General features: G+C 39.8%; 2 protein-coding genes across 3 annotated transcripts in view; one reads left to right on the forward strand and one right to left on the reverse strand.

Moving 5' to 3' along the window:
* FUT10 (fucosyltransferase 10) overlaps positions 1-7,578 on the forward strand; it is a 115,730-nt gene extending 108,152 nt beyond the window's left edge. The window contains exons 5-6 of one of the 2 annotated variants that reach the window (XM_050802512.1): positions 5,317-5,477; positions 5,910-7,578. In XM_050802512.1, the coding sequence (XP_050658469.1) occupies positions 5,317-5,477; positions 5,910-5,982 (234 nt within the window). In that variant the 3' untranslated portion in view covers positions 5,983-7,578. Of the gene's footprint in view, positions 1-5,316 lie in introns of both variants that reach the window. The other variant, XM_050802513.1, reaches the window with a different exon arrangement.
* The window catches only part of MAK16 (MAK16 homolog), a 1,030,778-nt gene that overhangs the window by 136,219 nt on the left and 876,062 nt on the right, over positions 1-18,497 (reverse strand). The gene's annotated exons all lie outside the window — the stretch shown is intronic.

Consider the following 18,497-nt stretch of genomic DNA (forward strand, 5'->3'; position numbering starts at 1 on the left):
GAAAAGAGCTTTTGATGAGTTTGAACTCTCATTTTTGTGTCTGGGCATCCCAGCTATTCCAGCTGATATGGTTACTCCACTGCTAAGAATTTATTAAATTTTAACTGATTTCTTGTGACCTGTTTTTATGGTGATCACCTCTTGTCCTGTGTTCTGCCAAAGGTGAAACAGATTATCCATCTTTCCTCAAAGGGGCTTTGTCACCCTCTGGAATTCAGTTCCCTAATGGGCTCAAGAAGTTATGAATTTGAGGATTATCTGTATTTTTCTCATTGCTAGGAACCATGTTCTCTTCGGAAACAAAATCTTTTAAAAATCATACTTTAGAAACAGCTGGTTTTTCTGCCCAAGACCTCAGCTGGAAACGGATGCTAAAACTAAAGTTACTTCTAAAACTGTCATAACTACTTCATCAGACACACTTCCTTCGGGTCATACTGTGAAATATTTCTGGCAGAATATTAGAGTGAAAAGAGTTCATTTCATAAGATTCTTTTCTCTGTGATGTCACCTTGAGTTGGAACTTTATCCTACACTTAATGGGCTCCTCTCCTGAGTGGGAAGGCAAGGAAATAGGGTATTATTACTGACTTTCTCATATAAACAGTTATGCAAGGTCAGGGTTGGGAAGACCATGGAAGGTTATGTGATCCGTACAATTACCAGCTGACTGGTGGCTCGAGTATCATGAACAAGGCGTCCATTAATTTGTGCTGGGGCATTTTCAGTGTTGGTGATTTCATTCTTTTTAAAGGTAGCTTATTTTATCTTTTGTTTGTCTTGACAGTTATATGGTTCTTTCTGTTGAACTGAAACTTCCCCTTTTATAGTGAATTCTTCTTTTTTTTTTTTTTTGAGACGGAGTCTTGCACTGTTGCCCAGGCTGGAGTGCAATGGCGTGATCTCAGCTCACTGCAACCTCTGCCTTCCAGGTTCAAGTGATTCTTCTGCCGCAGCCTCCTGAGTAACTGGGATTACAGGCATATGCCACCATGCCCAGCTAATTTTTTATATTTTTAGTAGAGATGGGGGTTTCACTATGTTGGCCAGGCTGGTCTCGAACTCCTGACCTCGTGATCCACCTGCCTCGGCCTCCCAAATTGCTGAGGTTACAGATGTGAGCCGCTATGTCCGGCCTTTATAGTCAATTCTTAGCTACCTGCTCTGATTCCTCAGTTTGGCAGGGTACAGTCTGGCATCTGTGCCTACCAGCCAATAGGGGTGAACAGTGGCCTCTCAAAAGTTGAAAGTTGTTTTGCATCTCCTTACTTGATTTTGTTCTGCTCTTGCTTCAAATCCAGTCTTTATCCTGCCATGAACTCTGGCTAATGTAATCACAATTTTGAGCCTACCTTTGGTCCTTTGAACTTGGTATTCATAGATTTTCCAGATTTTAAGTCTTAGCATTCCTAACGGTTTGCAATTTCAATTTGCACTCTGGTTCTCTGTGCTTGGTAAAGAATTCCTGCTCAAGGTCTAGGCCCTTGGAAATGAGACTTCATGATAATCCATCAGTGGTTCCCAAGAGAAAGGAGGACTTGGCAATCTCTATCCTTCACATTTTACCGAACAAGTTAATTCACACTTCCACTTACATAGTCCCTTCACTTGAAGGGACTTCTTTGCTTGAAGACAAACTCTGTTCGCTCAGAGTCATCACCTCTTCACACTAAATACTCCTAGTATCTCCTCATATATTTCCTATGGGAGCTTTAAGGAAAAGAAAATTTGTTGAGCCAATCATAGGTAGCCCCCACATTTTTATATTTCCAAACTGGTTTTTCTGCCATGCTTTCTAAATTTGGGACGGATGAAGATTCTAATTATTATAAACCTGACACATAATGGACTGTCTTCCCGTTAAGACAATTTTTTTTTTAAAGAAAAATATATATATGCATGTAGGTTGAAGAATCAATTATTTCTACAAAGTTAATTAATAAAAACAGCAGTCTTCCACTTCTTTTCCCTTTTGTGTCCTTCCACAAGAAGCAACCACAATATTTAGCTAATTAATTATTTTGGTATTTACCTAATGTTTCTTTTTCTGTTTTTTTTTTTTTTTTTTTTTTTTCTTGAGATGGAATCTTACTCTGTCATCCAGGCTGGCGTGCAGTGGCATGATCTTGGCTCGCTGTAACCTCTGTCTCCCAGGCTCAAGTGATTCTCCTGCCTCAGCCTCCTGAGTAGCCGAGATTACAGGCACATGCCAGCACGCCCGGCTAATTTTTGTATTTTTGGTAGAGACAGGGTTTCACCATGTTGGCCAGGGTTTCACCATGTTGGGCTTGAACTCTTCACCTCAAATTATCCACCTGCCTTGGCCTCCCAAAATGCTGGGATTACAGGAGTGAGCCACCACACCTGGCCTATTTACTCTCTGTTTCTACAAAGTAACACATTTACATACTTTTAAAAAAATATTCAGTGTTTGATTATAACTGTGTGACTATTATTAAAAAATAAACCACGTAGTACACTATCATTTTCCCCCCTTAGATATACAGTTTTTTGTTTTTTCCCAGGTAATAATTGCCTTCTTATTTGATTATTTTTCCAGGTACCTGTCAATCATTCGTCTTTGTTGATTGTTTAACTCTCCTCTGAAGATGCTGAGATACGGCAGGCGTCCAGCTCTCTTGACCTTGTGGAAGGGATCTCTCCCAGAGCCTCTGACCCACTCCCTTGTGTGCTCTCATTGTCCTCTACCTTAGTGTGGAGCAGCAGCCTGAGATGTCACTTCCCCAGCATTTTGGGAATTTTCTTTCTTTTCTTTTTTTCTCTTCTGTTGACATCTGTTTCCTGCATGCTATGTCTCCTGTTTTCTTAGTTTATTCTCTTGTTTTGGATGATCATACTCTCCAGTCGCTTCCTGAGAAGAGGTACATGGGAGAATGTATGAAAATGTCTTCATTTCAGCCAAGCGTGGTGGCTCATACCTGTATTCCCAGCACTTTGGGAGGCTGAGGCGGGTGGATCACCTGAGGTCCGGATTTCGAGACCAACCTGACCAACATGGTGAAACCTCGTCTCTACTAAAAATACAAAAAAAAAAAAAAAAAAAAATTAGCCGGACATAGTGGCAGGCACCTGTAGTCTCAGCTACTTGGGAGGCTGAGGCAGGAGACTCACTGGAACCCAAGAGGCGGAGGTTGCAGTGAGCCGAGATCGCGCCACTGCACTCCAGCCTGGGGGACACAGCGAGACTCCCTCTCAAAAAAAAAAAAAAGAAAGAAAGGAAAGAAAATGTCTTCATTCTACCCTGAATTTAAGCAATAGGTTAGCTGACTATAAACCACAAAAATGTACATCCATTTTTCTCAGAATTTTGAAGGCATTTTGCCATTGTCTTTTACTAAAAAAAACTTAATTTTGTTTACAGAACATTTTAAAGATAGTTCAGAGTTCTGTATGCCCTTTCCCTGGCTTCCCCTTATGCTGTCATTTTATGTAACTGTGGTATATTTGTCACCAATAAGAAATTCATATTGGCACATTACTGCTAGCTAAACTGTAGAGTCTAGTCATATTTCTCTTCAGTCGTATTTGGCCATATTTCTGTAACATCCTCTGTCTGCTCTAGGATCAAATCCAGGATACCAGGCTGTAATTAAGCCAGCACGTTTCATTAGTCTCCTCCAGTCTCTGATGGCAAGCTTTTTCTTATTTTTAATAACTTTTGAAGAGTACTAGTCAGTATTTTGTAGAATGTCCCTTCATATGGTTTGTCTAATGTCTTCTCATGTTAACACTTGGGTTATGGATTTTGGGGAATAATACCACTGAGGTAAACGTGTTCTCACTGCATCCTGTTAGGGCAGCTGTTCCCAACCTTTTTGGCACCAGGGACTGATTTTGTGGAAGACAGTTTTTCCACAAACCGGTGGGTGGGTGGGGGATTAGACGCTTATAAGGAGTGAGCAAGCTGGATTCCTCGTGTGTGCAGTTCACAATAAGGTTCACCCTCTTAGGACAATCTAATGCCGCTGATGATCTGACAGGAGGCAGAGCTCAGGCAGCAATGCTCACGTGCGTGCTGCTCACCTCCTGCTCTGCAGCCCTATTTCTAATAGGCTACGGAACAGTACTGGTTCATGACTTGGGTGCTGAGGACCCCTGTATCAGGGGATGCATTATACCAACATAATGTGTAACTGGTAACATTAGCTTTGATTGCTTGGTTCAGGTGGTATGTGCTAGGTTTTCCCACTGTGAAGTTGTTAATTTTCCTGTTCTATGTTTTGTTACTCATCTGCCCTCTTCCATTCTCCCAATTCTTACAGGTTAATGCCTTTCAAGAACAGTCCTTTTACTCTCATTTTAATGGCGTTTCTGGAGGAAATGAAATTGGATATGTGTGTTCACTCTGTTATTCTGGAGTTTTTCTGTCTCCCCTTTTTCTCTTTTACTTTTTAAAAATTTTCTCCCTTTCTCGCTTCTAAATTATTGGAAGGTCAAATCCTGAACATGTAGGCCATTTTAAGGACTTAGACTTTAACTTGGAATGAGAAGGGCTGCTGAGTGCAGCCTGCAGAGGATCAAACGTAGAATCAAGGGGTTAGTTAGGAGACCATGGAAATAAGCCGAGACTGAGCACAGACCAAGTTTGTGGCGGCATTTTGAAGCTGGGAGGTATTATACAAATGTCAGGTATCATTATTGTTGGGTGGAAACATCTTAGTACTGAGGACAGTTGAGTGCAGTGGAAATATATTAAAAACAAGGGATTAGTTGTAACATGTGACAACATAGATAAACGTAAAAACAGTGCGTGGTGAAAAAGTAGCAAACAAATGCGATATACAGTAACATATAAGTATATTAAAAATAAATGCCCAGAGATTGAGAACACATTTCGCAATGAGTATTCAAATACACTTACATGCAAATATAAAGAACTGTGTTAAATATCTTAAAATATTTGCCTATGGGGAGGAGGGTAGGGGTGGGATAATAGGGGGAAAAGGAATAAAAAAATCAACAGATAAATAACCAGAGAGAGGGGGAGGCTTTAGAATCTAAAGAGAACGACATTCGATCTTAAGTATATACTGTTTGGGGCAATTTAGGTAACTTTTTTGTGCTTTAGTTTCCACTCCTGTAAAATGGGGTAGTAGCACCTATTTAATATGCTTGCCATAAGAATTAAGTGAGGCAATATGTGAGATGCTCTCTTTCCCATGCTTTATCCCCATGGGGTAAAGCTGTTGCTTTAAGGAAAGTCTGGGCTGCGTTGCATTATTGTGAGATGGGAACATGGGAATTGTGCTTCCTTATCACATGTTTTTAATTCATTTCTCTCTTCTCTTCATGCAGGGCTTACCACCCAAAAGATGGGAGGCAGAAGATACCCACCTGAGTTGCCCAAAGCCCACGGTGTTTGCTTTCTCACCACTCCGGGCTCTACCTTTGAGCTCTTTGCGAGAGATGTGGATATCCAGCTTTGAACAATCCAAGAAAGAAGCCCAGGCACTAAGGTGGCTGGTTGATAGGAATCAAAACTTTTCATCTCAAGAGTTTTGGGGCCTAGTATTCAAGGACTGATTTCAAAAACGATCAGAATGAAACAGACTAGAGCCTTCTTGAGATTTATGTTCTAGGTTGCCTTAATATTTGAACATAATAGCTATTCTGTTGACTATCCAGCAGGATAATAATTAGTTGCTGCAGTACTCATAATGAGCCCTTTCAAAGAGTAGATGTAAATTACCCTTAGGGGTTGCCTCTATATTTTTTATACTAAAAAAGGAAATATTTCTTATGAACACTGGTTATCTTCCATGTCCATGTCTGTGGACCCACATATTTACTGCCTTTTGTGGAAATTCACCTAAAGTGAGCACTTTCCTTGTGCAGTGGAGGGAGACAATCTAGCTGTAGATTCTTGATACTCACCTCATTCTCAACAGCTTATTGGTATTTGGCAAACCCGGTATCCTGCAGCTGAGCATGACCATGAAATACATTAGAACTTGGAAATGAGAGATCCCATCTGTTGGTTTCCAGGGACGTAAGTGAGTAATAAAAGCTGTTTCAAGTTTATCCGCTATCCACTCTTCAAGTGAAAAGAACATATGTGTGTCTACCTTCTTCTTCATACCCTGAGCCAACTCTCTAACCTTCTTTAGTTATGCCTTGCCCTATCGCCTCCCATTTTCCCTTCAAAGTAGAATGTCTTGTAAAGACACAGTAACTCCTGTGTGTTTTGATTAGTGAGATGTTACCACTTATCCCTTCTGCTGAGCAGAATAATATCAAGAATTGCTATGATCATGATTCAGTCTGGACAGCCTGGACATTTTGAGCAGCGCAAGAGTAGAAGTGAATACCCCCAGGAACTCCAACTGTGCTGAAGCTGATTTGTCTGTTCGTAGGATGATGCGCAGCCTGTCATGGTGGCAGCCACCAGCATTCAGTTTGTAAGCATTTCCTGTCATTTCTGATCCTGCCACAGAGAAGGTTGAGCTGTCCTGTCTGGGGCATCTACTGGAGCACCTCAGAAGACAAGGAGGAAAACACTGGTTCACGTTTTCTTTCCATGTGAGGGAGGGGAGGCTTCTAGATGATACTAAAAGCCTGTTGCCACTGTTGTGTCACAGTTTCTATTCTTCATTATGGAAAGCTGCAAGCCTCAGAAGGCAGCCAGAGGACAGGAAGAGTCTGTGATGCTCATGTTTGTGTCATGGCATGAGGGGGAATTGACAAGTGCCTCCTTAGCTTTGGCTCCTATTGAAGACTGTGCCCTTGGTGTGCTTGGCAGTGAGCAGTATCTTCATTAGGTAGCTCTGGCTGGGCTTTGTCAGCCAGCATTGAGAAAGGAGAACGAAAACCAATACCTCCTTATAGAAGCCAGAAGGATCACATTGGGTGAGAGAAGGTGTCTATAACTGGGTTCTTCCTAATCCCATCTCTTTCATTAACTAAATATGATCTTGGACATGTCTCTTAACCTCCATCGGCCTTAGTTTTTACATCTAAAAAGAAGTGATTGGGCTGGTCTTGGAAGGTTTTTTGTTTTTGTTTTTTTTCCCTGTGTAACACTCTTAATTGTTCATCAACATTTAAGAAATTTAATTTTGTAGATGTTTTTACTAAAGAGGGTAACAAACTATTTTGGAACCGCTGTATATTATTCAAGGGAAGCACGCTGTTTGGAGGAAGGAGCATACTTAATGGGTAGTATTGAGGATGAAAGGGAATTTCTCTCTGCCATTTTATTTGATAATATTAAATAAATAAAGACTGGAAAGGGGGATTGCTTGTTAAAGATCAGATTTTAAATTGCATATAAAATGAAGTGAGTTGTTTTTTGTTTTTGAACCCTCAAAAGAAAGCCTGAGAGGTGATTTGTGCCTCTGGCAAGATATTATCATGATAACTTCAGTTCTCCTCCATAAATGCCTTAAGCAAACACCCAGTGCTTATGCGGCTGCATGTATGTCTTAAACCTCAACTTTTCAGGCAGTCTCGTTCCATCTTAGTTCTTCATCAAGTCCATAGATAAAATCCTCTCTAAGCGTTTCTGAAGTATGTATCCCTGAACAAATTTAGTGAAATAAAATCATTAATCTATGTTGATCCCATTTTGCCATACCTTTCACTTTACCTCACTGTCTCTGTTTGTGAAATATTCTAAGAAAGCAACCTCCCTCACAGGACTGTTGTGAGGAATGCCTCATGGCTGTGAAAGAGTTTGTACAATGCAACATTTTGCTTCGTCCTTCAGAACACTTTACTTGGATTGTTTTCAAGAACTTTATTTTTTTTGAGACGAAGTCTTGTTCTATCATCTAGGCTGGGGTGCAGTGGTGTGATCTCAGCTCACTGCAACCTCCACCTCCCAGGTTCAAACAATTCTCCTGCCTCAGCCTCCCAAGTAGCTGGGATTACAGACTCCTGCCACCAGGTCCGGACAATTTTTTTGTATTTTTTTAGTAGAGATGGGGTTTCAGCATATTGGCCAGGCTGGTCTTGAACTCCTGCCCTTAAGTGACCCACCCATCTTGGCCTCCCAAAGTGCTGGGATTACAGGCATGAGCCACTGCGCCTAGCCATTCAAGGACTAATTTTTTAAAGCCATATGACAAAGTAGTCAGAAGCCTTTTCAGAAATGTTGGAGAAAATGATCACTAATGCTAGTTAATAGTCTTTGCCTAAAAATGAATGCAACCTTGACCCTTGATCATGTAGCAAATGTATTTTGGAACCTGAATGCTGACTGGCTTCTTTGTTGCTGTTAAGAACTAGATTCTAGTAACTAGAATATCAGTTGGGGTTGTTATCATTGTTAGTAACAGATTGGAAACGTATAGTGTTCTATGCGTAGAAGACGTAAGCAAAAATGAACATCATTCCTTCAGCCACACATTGTATATTACACATAGATGAACCTGCTCATTATCTATAGAAGACTATGAATCCAAGCACAGTGCCGACCTGCCCAGTAAAATGCCCAGGAAAATGTGCATTTAAAAAAGTCATTAATAGGACATTAGTCCTGCTAAAGATGACAATTCATTAGGAGCTCAGGCTGCTATAACAGAATACGATAGACTGGGTGGCTTATAAGCAACAGAAGTTTATTGCTCACAGTTCTGGAGGCTGGGAAGTACAAGATCAAGGTGCCGGCAGATTTGTTGTCTGGGAGAGCCCACTTCCTGGTTTATAGATGGCTGTCTTCTTGCTGTGTCCTTATGTGGCAGAAGGGGTGACAGAACTCTCAGTAGTCTCCATCATTATGACCTCACTCTCCAAAGTCTCCTCCTCCTAATGCCATCACACTGGGGGTTAGAATTTTAACATGAATGTTGGGGAAACACAGAATTCAGTCTATAGCATCAGTATAGAGTTAATTTTCACTGAATTATGTTGATTACCCTAAAAGCAAGATGAGTACAACTTTGGATAAGTGACATATGTCTTCCTTGGAATCTTCAAAGTATACTATTTAGAAATTAATAGACCAAGAATAGTGGTGGTTAGTTGGTTTCAGGTAATTTTGCAATCCTGGATATTTTACAAATAATTTTCCTTAGAAAATTTCTTTCTTTTAATCTTTATTTTTAATGGTAATATCTTTACTGTATAATTCTAATATCAGCATATATCTTGTTGTTTTTGATTACAGACATAAAAATGCCTGAAAAACTCAGAGGGGATATAGAATGATGACTCTAAGAAATATCTAGTTTTGGCCGGGCGCGGTGGCTCACGCCTGTAATCCCAGCACTTTGGGAGGCCGAGGCAGGTAGATCATGAGGTCAGGAGATCGAGACCATCCTGGCTAACACAGTGAAACCCTGTCTCTACTAAAAATACAAAAAATTAGCCGGGCATGGTGGTGGGTGCCTGTAGTCCCAGCTACTTGGGAGGCTGAGGCAGGAGAATGGCGTGAACCTGGGAGGCAGAGCCAGCAGTGAGCCCAGATCGTGCCGCTGCACTCCAGCCTGGGTGACAGAGTGAGACTCCGTTTCAAAAAAAAAAAAAAAAAAAAAAAAAATATCTAGTTGTCACTGTGCAGCATACTGGCTTTATTATCTTGGTCAAGTTATTTGGCATTTCTAAGATGCAGTTTGCTCGTCTGTAAAATGGATGTTATAATATCCAACCCCCCGTGAGGTTATTGTGATGATTAAATAAGCTGGTGTTCACTAAGCTCAATAGATGCTGGTTGTAGTGGTTACTATCTGTAGTCAGTACCCTTTTGTGTTTGAAGAGCTTGATTGAGATTTGTCCAGAAAAAGGGAATCATTGATGATAGTACCTGGGGTGGTACACATTTATCGTGTTACAAAATAGGTGTTATACTAGGCGCCACTGCTGATAGGAGTAAGACATAGGAGAGACAGGTGTGAAGGGTTTTGGGTAGGGCTCTTTGATATTATGATGGTGTTAAAACCAAGGACTGAGGAAAGCTTAAATTGTTCTCTGACTCTTCCCGCCCTCCATGGGATTTCTGGTGGAGTTTTGCACAAAACTCTCATTAGGATAATGAGACTCAAACAGCTTCTTTATAGTAGCTTTGCAAACCACATAAATGCAGTACACTGATTTCTTGTATAAGCTGGAGCTGAGCATGTTATTTAGATTTGAAGTCTAACTAGGAGAGAATCTTTTACTGTCTTTCCATTTCCCAATTCTGAATCTTGGGACTAGTCTATTCAATGTGCTTACAATAAGAAAGAGGAGAGAAAAATGACTAGATCTGTAGGTCTTGACTCTGCTTGCTCATACTGAAGATCAACTGAAGAAGGAGAAGAAGAGGAGCCTGATCAGCCTTTCTCCTAAGAGACAAGCCCTCTCTTGCTCTCCATGTGATATGGATGCGAGAATATGGAGTACAATGCGTGGGAACTTACTTTTAAGTCATATTAACCTTTCTCACTAGTAAAATGTAGCCCCACTAATATCCTGGGATTCAACCCATTAACTTAGCAACCCCATTGGTGCTGGTAGTAGGCCCAATTAAGGAGATCGGCAAGGGGCAGAGGCATCAAGGAGAAGTGACTCTTTAGAATTATTGTCCTCTCAACTCATTGGGCTTAACACCCAAGCCTCTGGTCAGGCAGAGGTATGGCTGTATCCCAACGAGCATATGACCAGTCATGACCAGCAGAAACCTTTTTTTTTTTTTTTGAGACAGAGTCTCGCTCTGTCACCCAGGCTGGAGTGCAGCGGTGTGATCTTGGCTCACTGCAAGCTCCGCTTCCCGGATTCACACCATTCTCCTGCCTCAGCCTCTGGAGTAGCTCAAGCGCCTGCCACCATGCCAGGCTAATTTTTTGTATTTTCAGTAGAGACGGGGTTTCACCGTGTTAGCCAGGATGGTCTCGATCTCCTAACCTAGTGATCTGCCCACCTTGGCCTCCCAAAGTGTTGGGATTACAGGCGTGAGCCACCGCGCCCGGCCAGCAGAGACCTTCTTTTATCTTCCTGAGGCCTCCTCCCTGCTATATTACCCTTGCCCCTTTGTATCCTCCTGGAACAGTGACACGAGCAGTTAAATTATTGTCTCTAAGCCTCTGAAATGAGTCAGAACTGGAATTGATTAATGCCTCCAAGGGCATTTTGAGCATTAGGTCAAAAATTTATTGTTTATTTTATTTCCCAGGCAAGCCATAACCACATCATCCACCCCAGCTTACCAGAGAAGATGATTCAACTAGCCCAAATAGGCCGTTATGAATATTTGAAATTTTAAACTTCTTTTTTTTAAAACTGATTATGAAAGTAATTACATTTAAAGACTATTACTGTAGGTAGGGGTAATAGTAATGATTTTGGGTTAGGATATTATCCCAAGAGCTTTTGGAATGAATGTAACATAAGTTGCTTCTTATATAAACGGAGTAAATTAATCTGATGAGTCCCCTCATGGGGGAAAAAAGTCAGTTTTACATAAGAATGCCCTTATTGAAGCAATATAAATGATGAATTTTATTACATCTTGACCTTTAAGAGCATATCTTTTTTATCTTATTTTATTTTATTTTTTATTTTCTATTTTCAGTAGAGACAGGGTTTCTCCTTGTTGACTAGGCTGGTCTCAACCTCCTGACCTCAGGTGAGCCACCACACCCGGCCAGTACACGTCTTTTTAATATTCTGTGTGACAAAAATAAGAGTAAAGCACTTGTGCTCTATATCACAGTATAATAGGAGTCTCACAGTGCTTGTGTGATTGAGTTGTGAGCTGAACTAACTGCTTTTTCCATGGAATATGATTTTTACTTAAAAAAATCTGACAAATTATGCTTACTCAGTCTTGTGTTTTTGTCAATAATTTTTGTGAAAACAAAATGAGCCTGTCACTTTAAGAGACAGAATTTGTTGCCAATGATAAAAATCTCAGCTTTCAAGTGAAAAGTGAAATTTGGGAAAATGAATATCCACCATATTGAGCTTGACAACTTCGTAATACTTTAAAAGATTTTCCTGAGGAGATTGGTGGTAATATTAACAAATGTTACTTTTGACACTGAATAAATGCAGAAATAATGATGTGGAATAATGTTTTTAGTTTGTTTATCATTTGTTTTTAAAATTCTAAAGAAGGAAGTGTTAAGTACTGGAGAGAGCAATTTTTACAAGTTAAATACTTTTTTTTTTTTAGTTGAGAAGTTCTATAAATGAAGGGTTTTTTTTTTTATATATATATACTTTAAGTTCTAGGGTACATGTGCACAACATTCAGGTTTGATACTTAGGTATACATGTGACATGTTGGTTTGCTGCACCCATCAACTCATCATTTACACTAAGTATTTCTCCTAATGCTATCCCTCCCACAGGCCCCGGTGTGTGATGTTGCCTGCCCTGTGTCCAAGTGATCTCGTTGTTCAATTCCCACCTATGGGTGAGAACATGTGGTGCTTGGTTTTCTGTCCTTGGGATAGTTTACTGAGGATGATGGTTTCCAGCTTTGTCCATGTCCCTGCAAAGGACATGAACTCATCCTTTTTATGGCTGCATAATATTCCATAGTGTATACATGCCACAGTTTCTTAATCCAGTCTATAACTGATGGACATTTGGGTTGGTTCCAAGTCTTTGCTATTGGGAATAGTGCCGCAGTAAACATACGTGTGCATGTGTCTTTATAGTAGCATGATTTAGCATGATTTATAATCCTTTGGGTATATACCCAGTAATGGGATTGCTGGGTCAAATGGCAATTCTAGTTCTAGATCCTTGAGGAATCGCCACACTGTCTTCCACAATGGTTCAACTAATTTACACTCCCACCAACAGTGTAAAAGCATTACTATTTCTCCACATCTTCTCCAGCATCTGTTGTTTCCTGACTTTTTAATGATCGCCATTCTAACTGGCGTGAGATGGTATCTCATTGTGGTTTTGACTTGCATTTCTCTGATGACCAGTGATGATGAGCATTTTTTCATGTGTCTGTTGGCTGCATAGATGTCTTCTTTTGAGAAGTGTTTGTTCATATCCTTTTCCCACTTTTTGATGGGGTTGTTTTTTTCTTGTAAATTTGTATGAGTTATTTATAGATTCTGGATATTAGCCCTTTGTCCGAAGGGCAGATTGCAAAAATTTTCTCCCATTCTGTAGGTTGCTTGTTCACTCTAATGGTAGTTTCTTTTGCCGTGCAGAAGCCATTAGATCCCATTTGTCTATTTTGGCTTTTGTTGCCATTGCTTTTAGTGTTTTAGTCATGAAGTCCTTGCCCATGTGTATGTCCTCAATGGTATTGCCTAGGTTTTCTTCTAGGGTTTTTATGGTTTTAGGTCTAACATTTAAGTCTTTAATCCATCTTGAATTAATTTTTGTATAAGGTGTGAGGAAGGGATCCAGTTTCAACTTTCTACATATAACTAGCCAGTTTTCCCAGCACCATTTATTAAATAGGGAATCCTTTTCCCATTTCTTATTTTTGTCAGGTTTGTCAAAGATCAGATGATTGTAGATGTCTAGTGTTATTTCTGAGGCCTCTGTTCTATTCCGTTGGTCTATATATCTGTTTTGGTACCAGTACCATGCTGTTTTGGTTACTGTAGCCTTGTAGTATAGTTTGAAGTCAGGTAGCGTGATGCCTCCAGCTTTGTTCTTTTTGCTTAGAATTGTCTTGGCAATGCTGGCTCCTTTGTGGTTCCATATGAACTTTAAAATAGTTTTTTCCAATTCTGTGAAGGAAGTCATTGGTAGCTTGATGGGGATGGCATTGAATCTATAAATTACTTTGGGTGGTATGGCCATTTCCACGAGAATTGATTCTTCCTATCCATGAGTATGGACTATTCTTCCATTTGTTTGTGTCCTCTTTTATTTTGTTGAGCAGTCGTTTGTAGATCTCCTTGAAGAGGTCCTTCACATCCCTTGTAAGTTGGATTCCTAGGTATTTTATTCTCTTTGTAGCAATTTTGAATGGCAGTTCACTCATGATTTGGCTCTCTGTTTGTCTGTTAATGGTGTGTAGGAATGCTTGTGATTTTTGCACATTGATTTTGTATCCTGAGACTTTGCTGAAGTTGTTTATCAGCTTAAGGAGATTTTGGGCTGAGACGATGGGGTTTTCTAAATATACAATTATGTCATCTGCAAACAGGGACAATTTGGCTTCCTCATTTCCTAATTGAATACCCTCTATTTCTTTCTCTTGCCTGATTGCCCTGACCAGAACTTCCAACACTATGTTGAATAGGAGTGGTTAGAGAGGGCATCCCTGTCTTGTGCCAGTTTTCAAAGGGAATGCTTCCAGTTTTTGCCCATTCAGTATGATAATGGCTGTGGATTTGTCATAAGTAGCTCTTGTTATTTTGAGATACGTTCCATCAATACCATCAATAGTTTATTGAGAATTTTTAGCATGAAGGGCTGTTGAATTTTGTTGAAGGCCTTTTCTGCATCTATTGCAATAATCATGTGGTTTTTGTCATTGGTTCTGTTTATGTGATGGATTATGTTTATTGATTTGTGTATGTTGAACCAACCTTGCATCCCAGGGATGAAGCTGACTTGATCATGGTGGATAAGCTTTTTGATGTGCTGCTGGATTTGGTTTGCCAGTATTTTACTGAGAATTTTTGCACTGACGTTCATCAGGGATATGGGTCTAAAATTCTCTTTTTTTTGCTGTGTCTCTGCCAGGCTCTGGTATCAGGATGGTGTTGGCCTCATAAAATGAGTTAGGGAGTATTCCATCTTTTCTTATTGATTGGAATAGTTTCAGAAGGAATAGTATCAGCTCCTCTTCGTACCTGTGGTAGAATTTGGCTGTGAACCCGTCTGGCCCTGGACTTTTTTTGGTTGGTAGGCTGTTAATTATTGCCTCAACTTCAGAGCCTGTTATTGGTCTATTCAGAGATTCAACTTCTTCCTGATTTAGTCTTGGGAGGGTGTATATGTCCAGGAATTTATCCATTTCTTCTAGATTTTCTAGTTTATTTGCGTAGAGGTGTTTATAGTATTGTCTAATGGTAGTTTGTATTTCTGTGGTATCAGTGGTGATATCCCTTTATCATTTTTTATTGCGTCTATTTGATTCTTCTCTCTTTTCTTCTTTATTAGTCTTGCTAGCGGTCTATCAATTTTGTTGATCTTTTCAAAAAACCAACTCCTGGATTCATTGATTTTTTGAAGGGTTTTTGTGTCTCTGTCTCCTTCAGTTCTGCTCTGATCTTAGTTATTTCTTGTCTTCTGCTAGCTTTTGAATTTGTTTGCTCTTGCTTCTCTAGTTTGTTTAATTGTGATGTTAGGGTGTCGATTTTAGATCTTTCCTGCTTTCTCTTGTGACCATTTAGTGCTATAAATTTCCCTCTACACACTGCTTTAAATGTGTTCCAGAGATTCTGGTACATTTTGTCTTTGTTCTTATTGGTTTCAAAGAATATCTTTATTTCTCCCTTCATTTTGTTATTTACCCAGTAGTCACTCAGGAGCAGGTTGTTCAGTTTCCATGTAGTTGTGCGGTTTTGAGTTAGTTTCTTAATCCTGAGTTTTAATTTGATTGCACTGTGGTCTGAGAGACAGTTTGTTGTGATTTCTGTTCTTTTACATTTGCTGAGGAGTGCTTTACTTCCAACTATGTGGTCAATTTTAGAATAAGTGTGATGTGGTCCTGAGAAGAATGTATATTCTGTTGATTTGGGGTAGAGTTCTGTAGATGTCTATTAGGTCTGCTTGGTGCAGAGCTGAGTTCAAGTCCTGGATATTCTTGTTAACCTTCTGTCTCGTTGATCTGTCTAATGTTGACAGTGGGGTGTTAAAGTCTCCCATTATTATTGTGTAGGAGTCTAAGTCTCTTTGTAAGTCTCTAAGGACTTGCTTTATGAATCTGGGTGCTCCTGTACTGGGTGCATTTATATTTAGGATAGTTAGCTCTTCTTGTTGAATTGATCTCTTTACCATTATGTAATGGCCTTCTTTGTTTCTTTTGATCTTTGTTGGTTTAAAGTCTGTTTTATCAGAGACAAGGATTGCAACCCCTGCTTTTTTTTTTTGCTTTCCATTTGCTTGGTAGATCTTCCTCCATCCCTTTATTTTAAGCCTATGTGTGTCTTTGCATGTGAGATGGGTCTCCTGAATACAGCAAACTGATGGGTCTTAACTCTATCCAATTTGCCAGTCTGTGTCTCTTAATTGGGGCATTTAGCCCATTTACATATAAGGTTAATATTGTTATGTGTGAATTTGATCCTGTCATTATGATGTTCGCTGGTTGTTTTGCCCATTAATTGATGCAGTTTCTTCATAGCATCGATGGTCTTTATAATTTGTCCTGTTTTTGCAGTGGCTGGTACCAGTTGTTTCTTTCCATGTTTAGTGCTTCCTTCAGGAGCTCTTGTAAGGCAGGCCTGGTGGTGACAGAATCTCTCAGCATTTGCTTGTCTGTAAAGGATTTTATTTCTCCTTCACTTATGAAGCTTAGTTTGGCTGGATGTGAAATTCTGGGTTGAAAATTCTTTTCTTTAAGAATGTTGAATATTGGCCCCCACTCTCTTCTGGCTTGTAGGGTTTCTGCCAAGAGATCCGCTCTTAGTCTGATGGGCTTCCCTTTGTGGGTAACTTGACTTTTCTCTCTGGCTCTCCTTAACACTTTTTCCTTCATTTCAAGCTTGGTGAGTCTGACAATTACATGTCTTGGGATTGCTCTTAAGTGAAGATTTTAAAAATCATTTTTTTAAAATTTGAAAATTGGAATAGGATAAGAGATAACCAGAGCTGTCGATCAATGAATGAAAAGAAGCCTTGGTTTTTCCAATTGGGAAACACAGAAAAAAATGTATTAAGGAACGTGCCTCAAAACCGTATCAAGGAAATTATGATTATTTTGCATTACTCAGAATATTAAACTGCCTGAAATTTATTAACATATTCTATATATTTTTATTGAGCATTTACTGTGTGCCAGGAATTATTTTGGGCAAATGGGATTCAGCAGTGAATGGAAGTCACAAAACCGCTGCCACCACAGAGCTTACATTCTAATTCTAGCAGGGAATTAGAACAGAAATGCTTTAGCAAAATGTAAACCACTTCAAGGAAACTTTTATTTCTGTTTTGTGGATGCCTCATGAGATATAATTTACCTCCTGGATATCTGTCACTCTATTTGAAACATGAAATGTGATACAAATGGATTCTATTTATAGAGTATATTAAATGGGCTATATTATTAATGAGATGTGTTAAAAGTACTAAAAGTTTACATATGAAGTGAGCTGGCAAGTCCAGAATAAGTCCTTTTTATTTTTAAACCAGTATTTATTCCTATTCCCTGGGAGAGGAGGCATTTTTTTCTGTCAACACTGGGCAATTTGGGCTTGGAGGATGAAAATAACTATGGTGAGCCCACAGGGGCAAGCAGTTCTGCTCCAGCCAGTCCACATCTGTTCACCTTAAGTAGAGAGGCTGGGGTGAGTCAATATTTACTCAGCTTCAGTGCCTCAGAAAAGGTGATGAATTTTATCTTATGAGCTGCTTTCAGTCATCATGTATATAGTTTACACACCATTAATAAGACTCTTTCACCATGGAAATAATCTGCTAGTCTGAGAAAATGTTGGTCCCTAGGACAAGCATCTTGAAGTATCAAAGTTTCATCACAGATGTTTACTACTTCCTGTTTCTGTGGTCTAAAATCCACCTCAAATGTTTGGTTAACCTGTAAGTGATGAACCACTTCCATCACTTCCACAATAAAATTAAAATGTGTCTGCTGGGGCACCCCCTCCCAATTTGTTTGCTTGTGTGTTTATTTTTGCAGTGACTTCAGGGCTACCATTGAAGACACATTTTGGTAGCCTTTATTCAGAAAGACCATGCAGCTCTCTGTGCCTTTTAGCAGGATACATTTTCTGGAAAGAATACAACAATAGGTAGAGTGACCTTATAATTTATCATCCAAGTTGGGGCACTCTGAGATTGAAAGAGGCGCTATTGGTTAAGCCAGGACAATAAGCATAAACTGGGATGTGTGGTCACTTGAGCTATAGGGGGTGTAGGGGAGGAAAAGTCAGTACCACTATGTTCAGAAACAGTCTCTGGTGATGGGATCCTTGGATGAGAAAAAAGGTTACTGATATTTATTAAGGGTACACTGTGTGCCGGGCACTTTGCTGTATTCTGTCATATATAATGGCCCTTATCTGACACAATAACCATTTGAGGTAGATTGTTTTGTTTTTGTTTTTGTTTTTATTTTTATTTTATTTAATTTTTAATTTTTTTTTTTTTTTTTTTTTTTTTTGAGGCAGAGTCTTGCTCTGTCACCCAGGCTGGAGTACAGTGGCATGATCTTGGCTCACTGCAGCCTCCGCCTCCCGGTTTCAAGTGATTCTCCTGTCTCAGCCTCCTGAGGAGCTGGGATTACAGGTGTGCACCACCAAGCCTGTCTCATTTTTGTATTTTTAGTAGAGATGGGGTTTCACCATGTTGGCCAGGCTGGTCTCGAACTCCTGACCTCAGGTGATCTGCCTGCCTCAGCCTCCCAAAGTGCTGGGATTACAGGCATAAGCCACTGCACCTGGCTGAGG

The sequence above is a fragment of the Macaca thibetana genome, chromosome 8 (assembly GCF_024542745.1).
Source record: "Macaca thibetana thibetana isolate TM-01 chromosome 8, ASM2454274v1, whole genome shotgun sequence".
In the NCBI taxonomy this organism is placed as follows: domain Eukaryota; kingdom Metazoa; phylum Chordata; class Mammalia; order Primates; family Cercopithecidae; genus Macaca; species Macaca thibetana.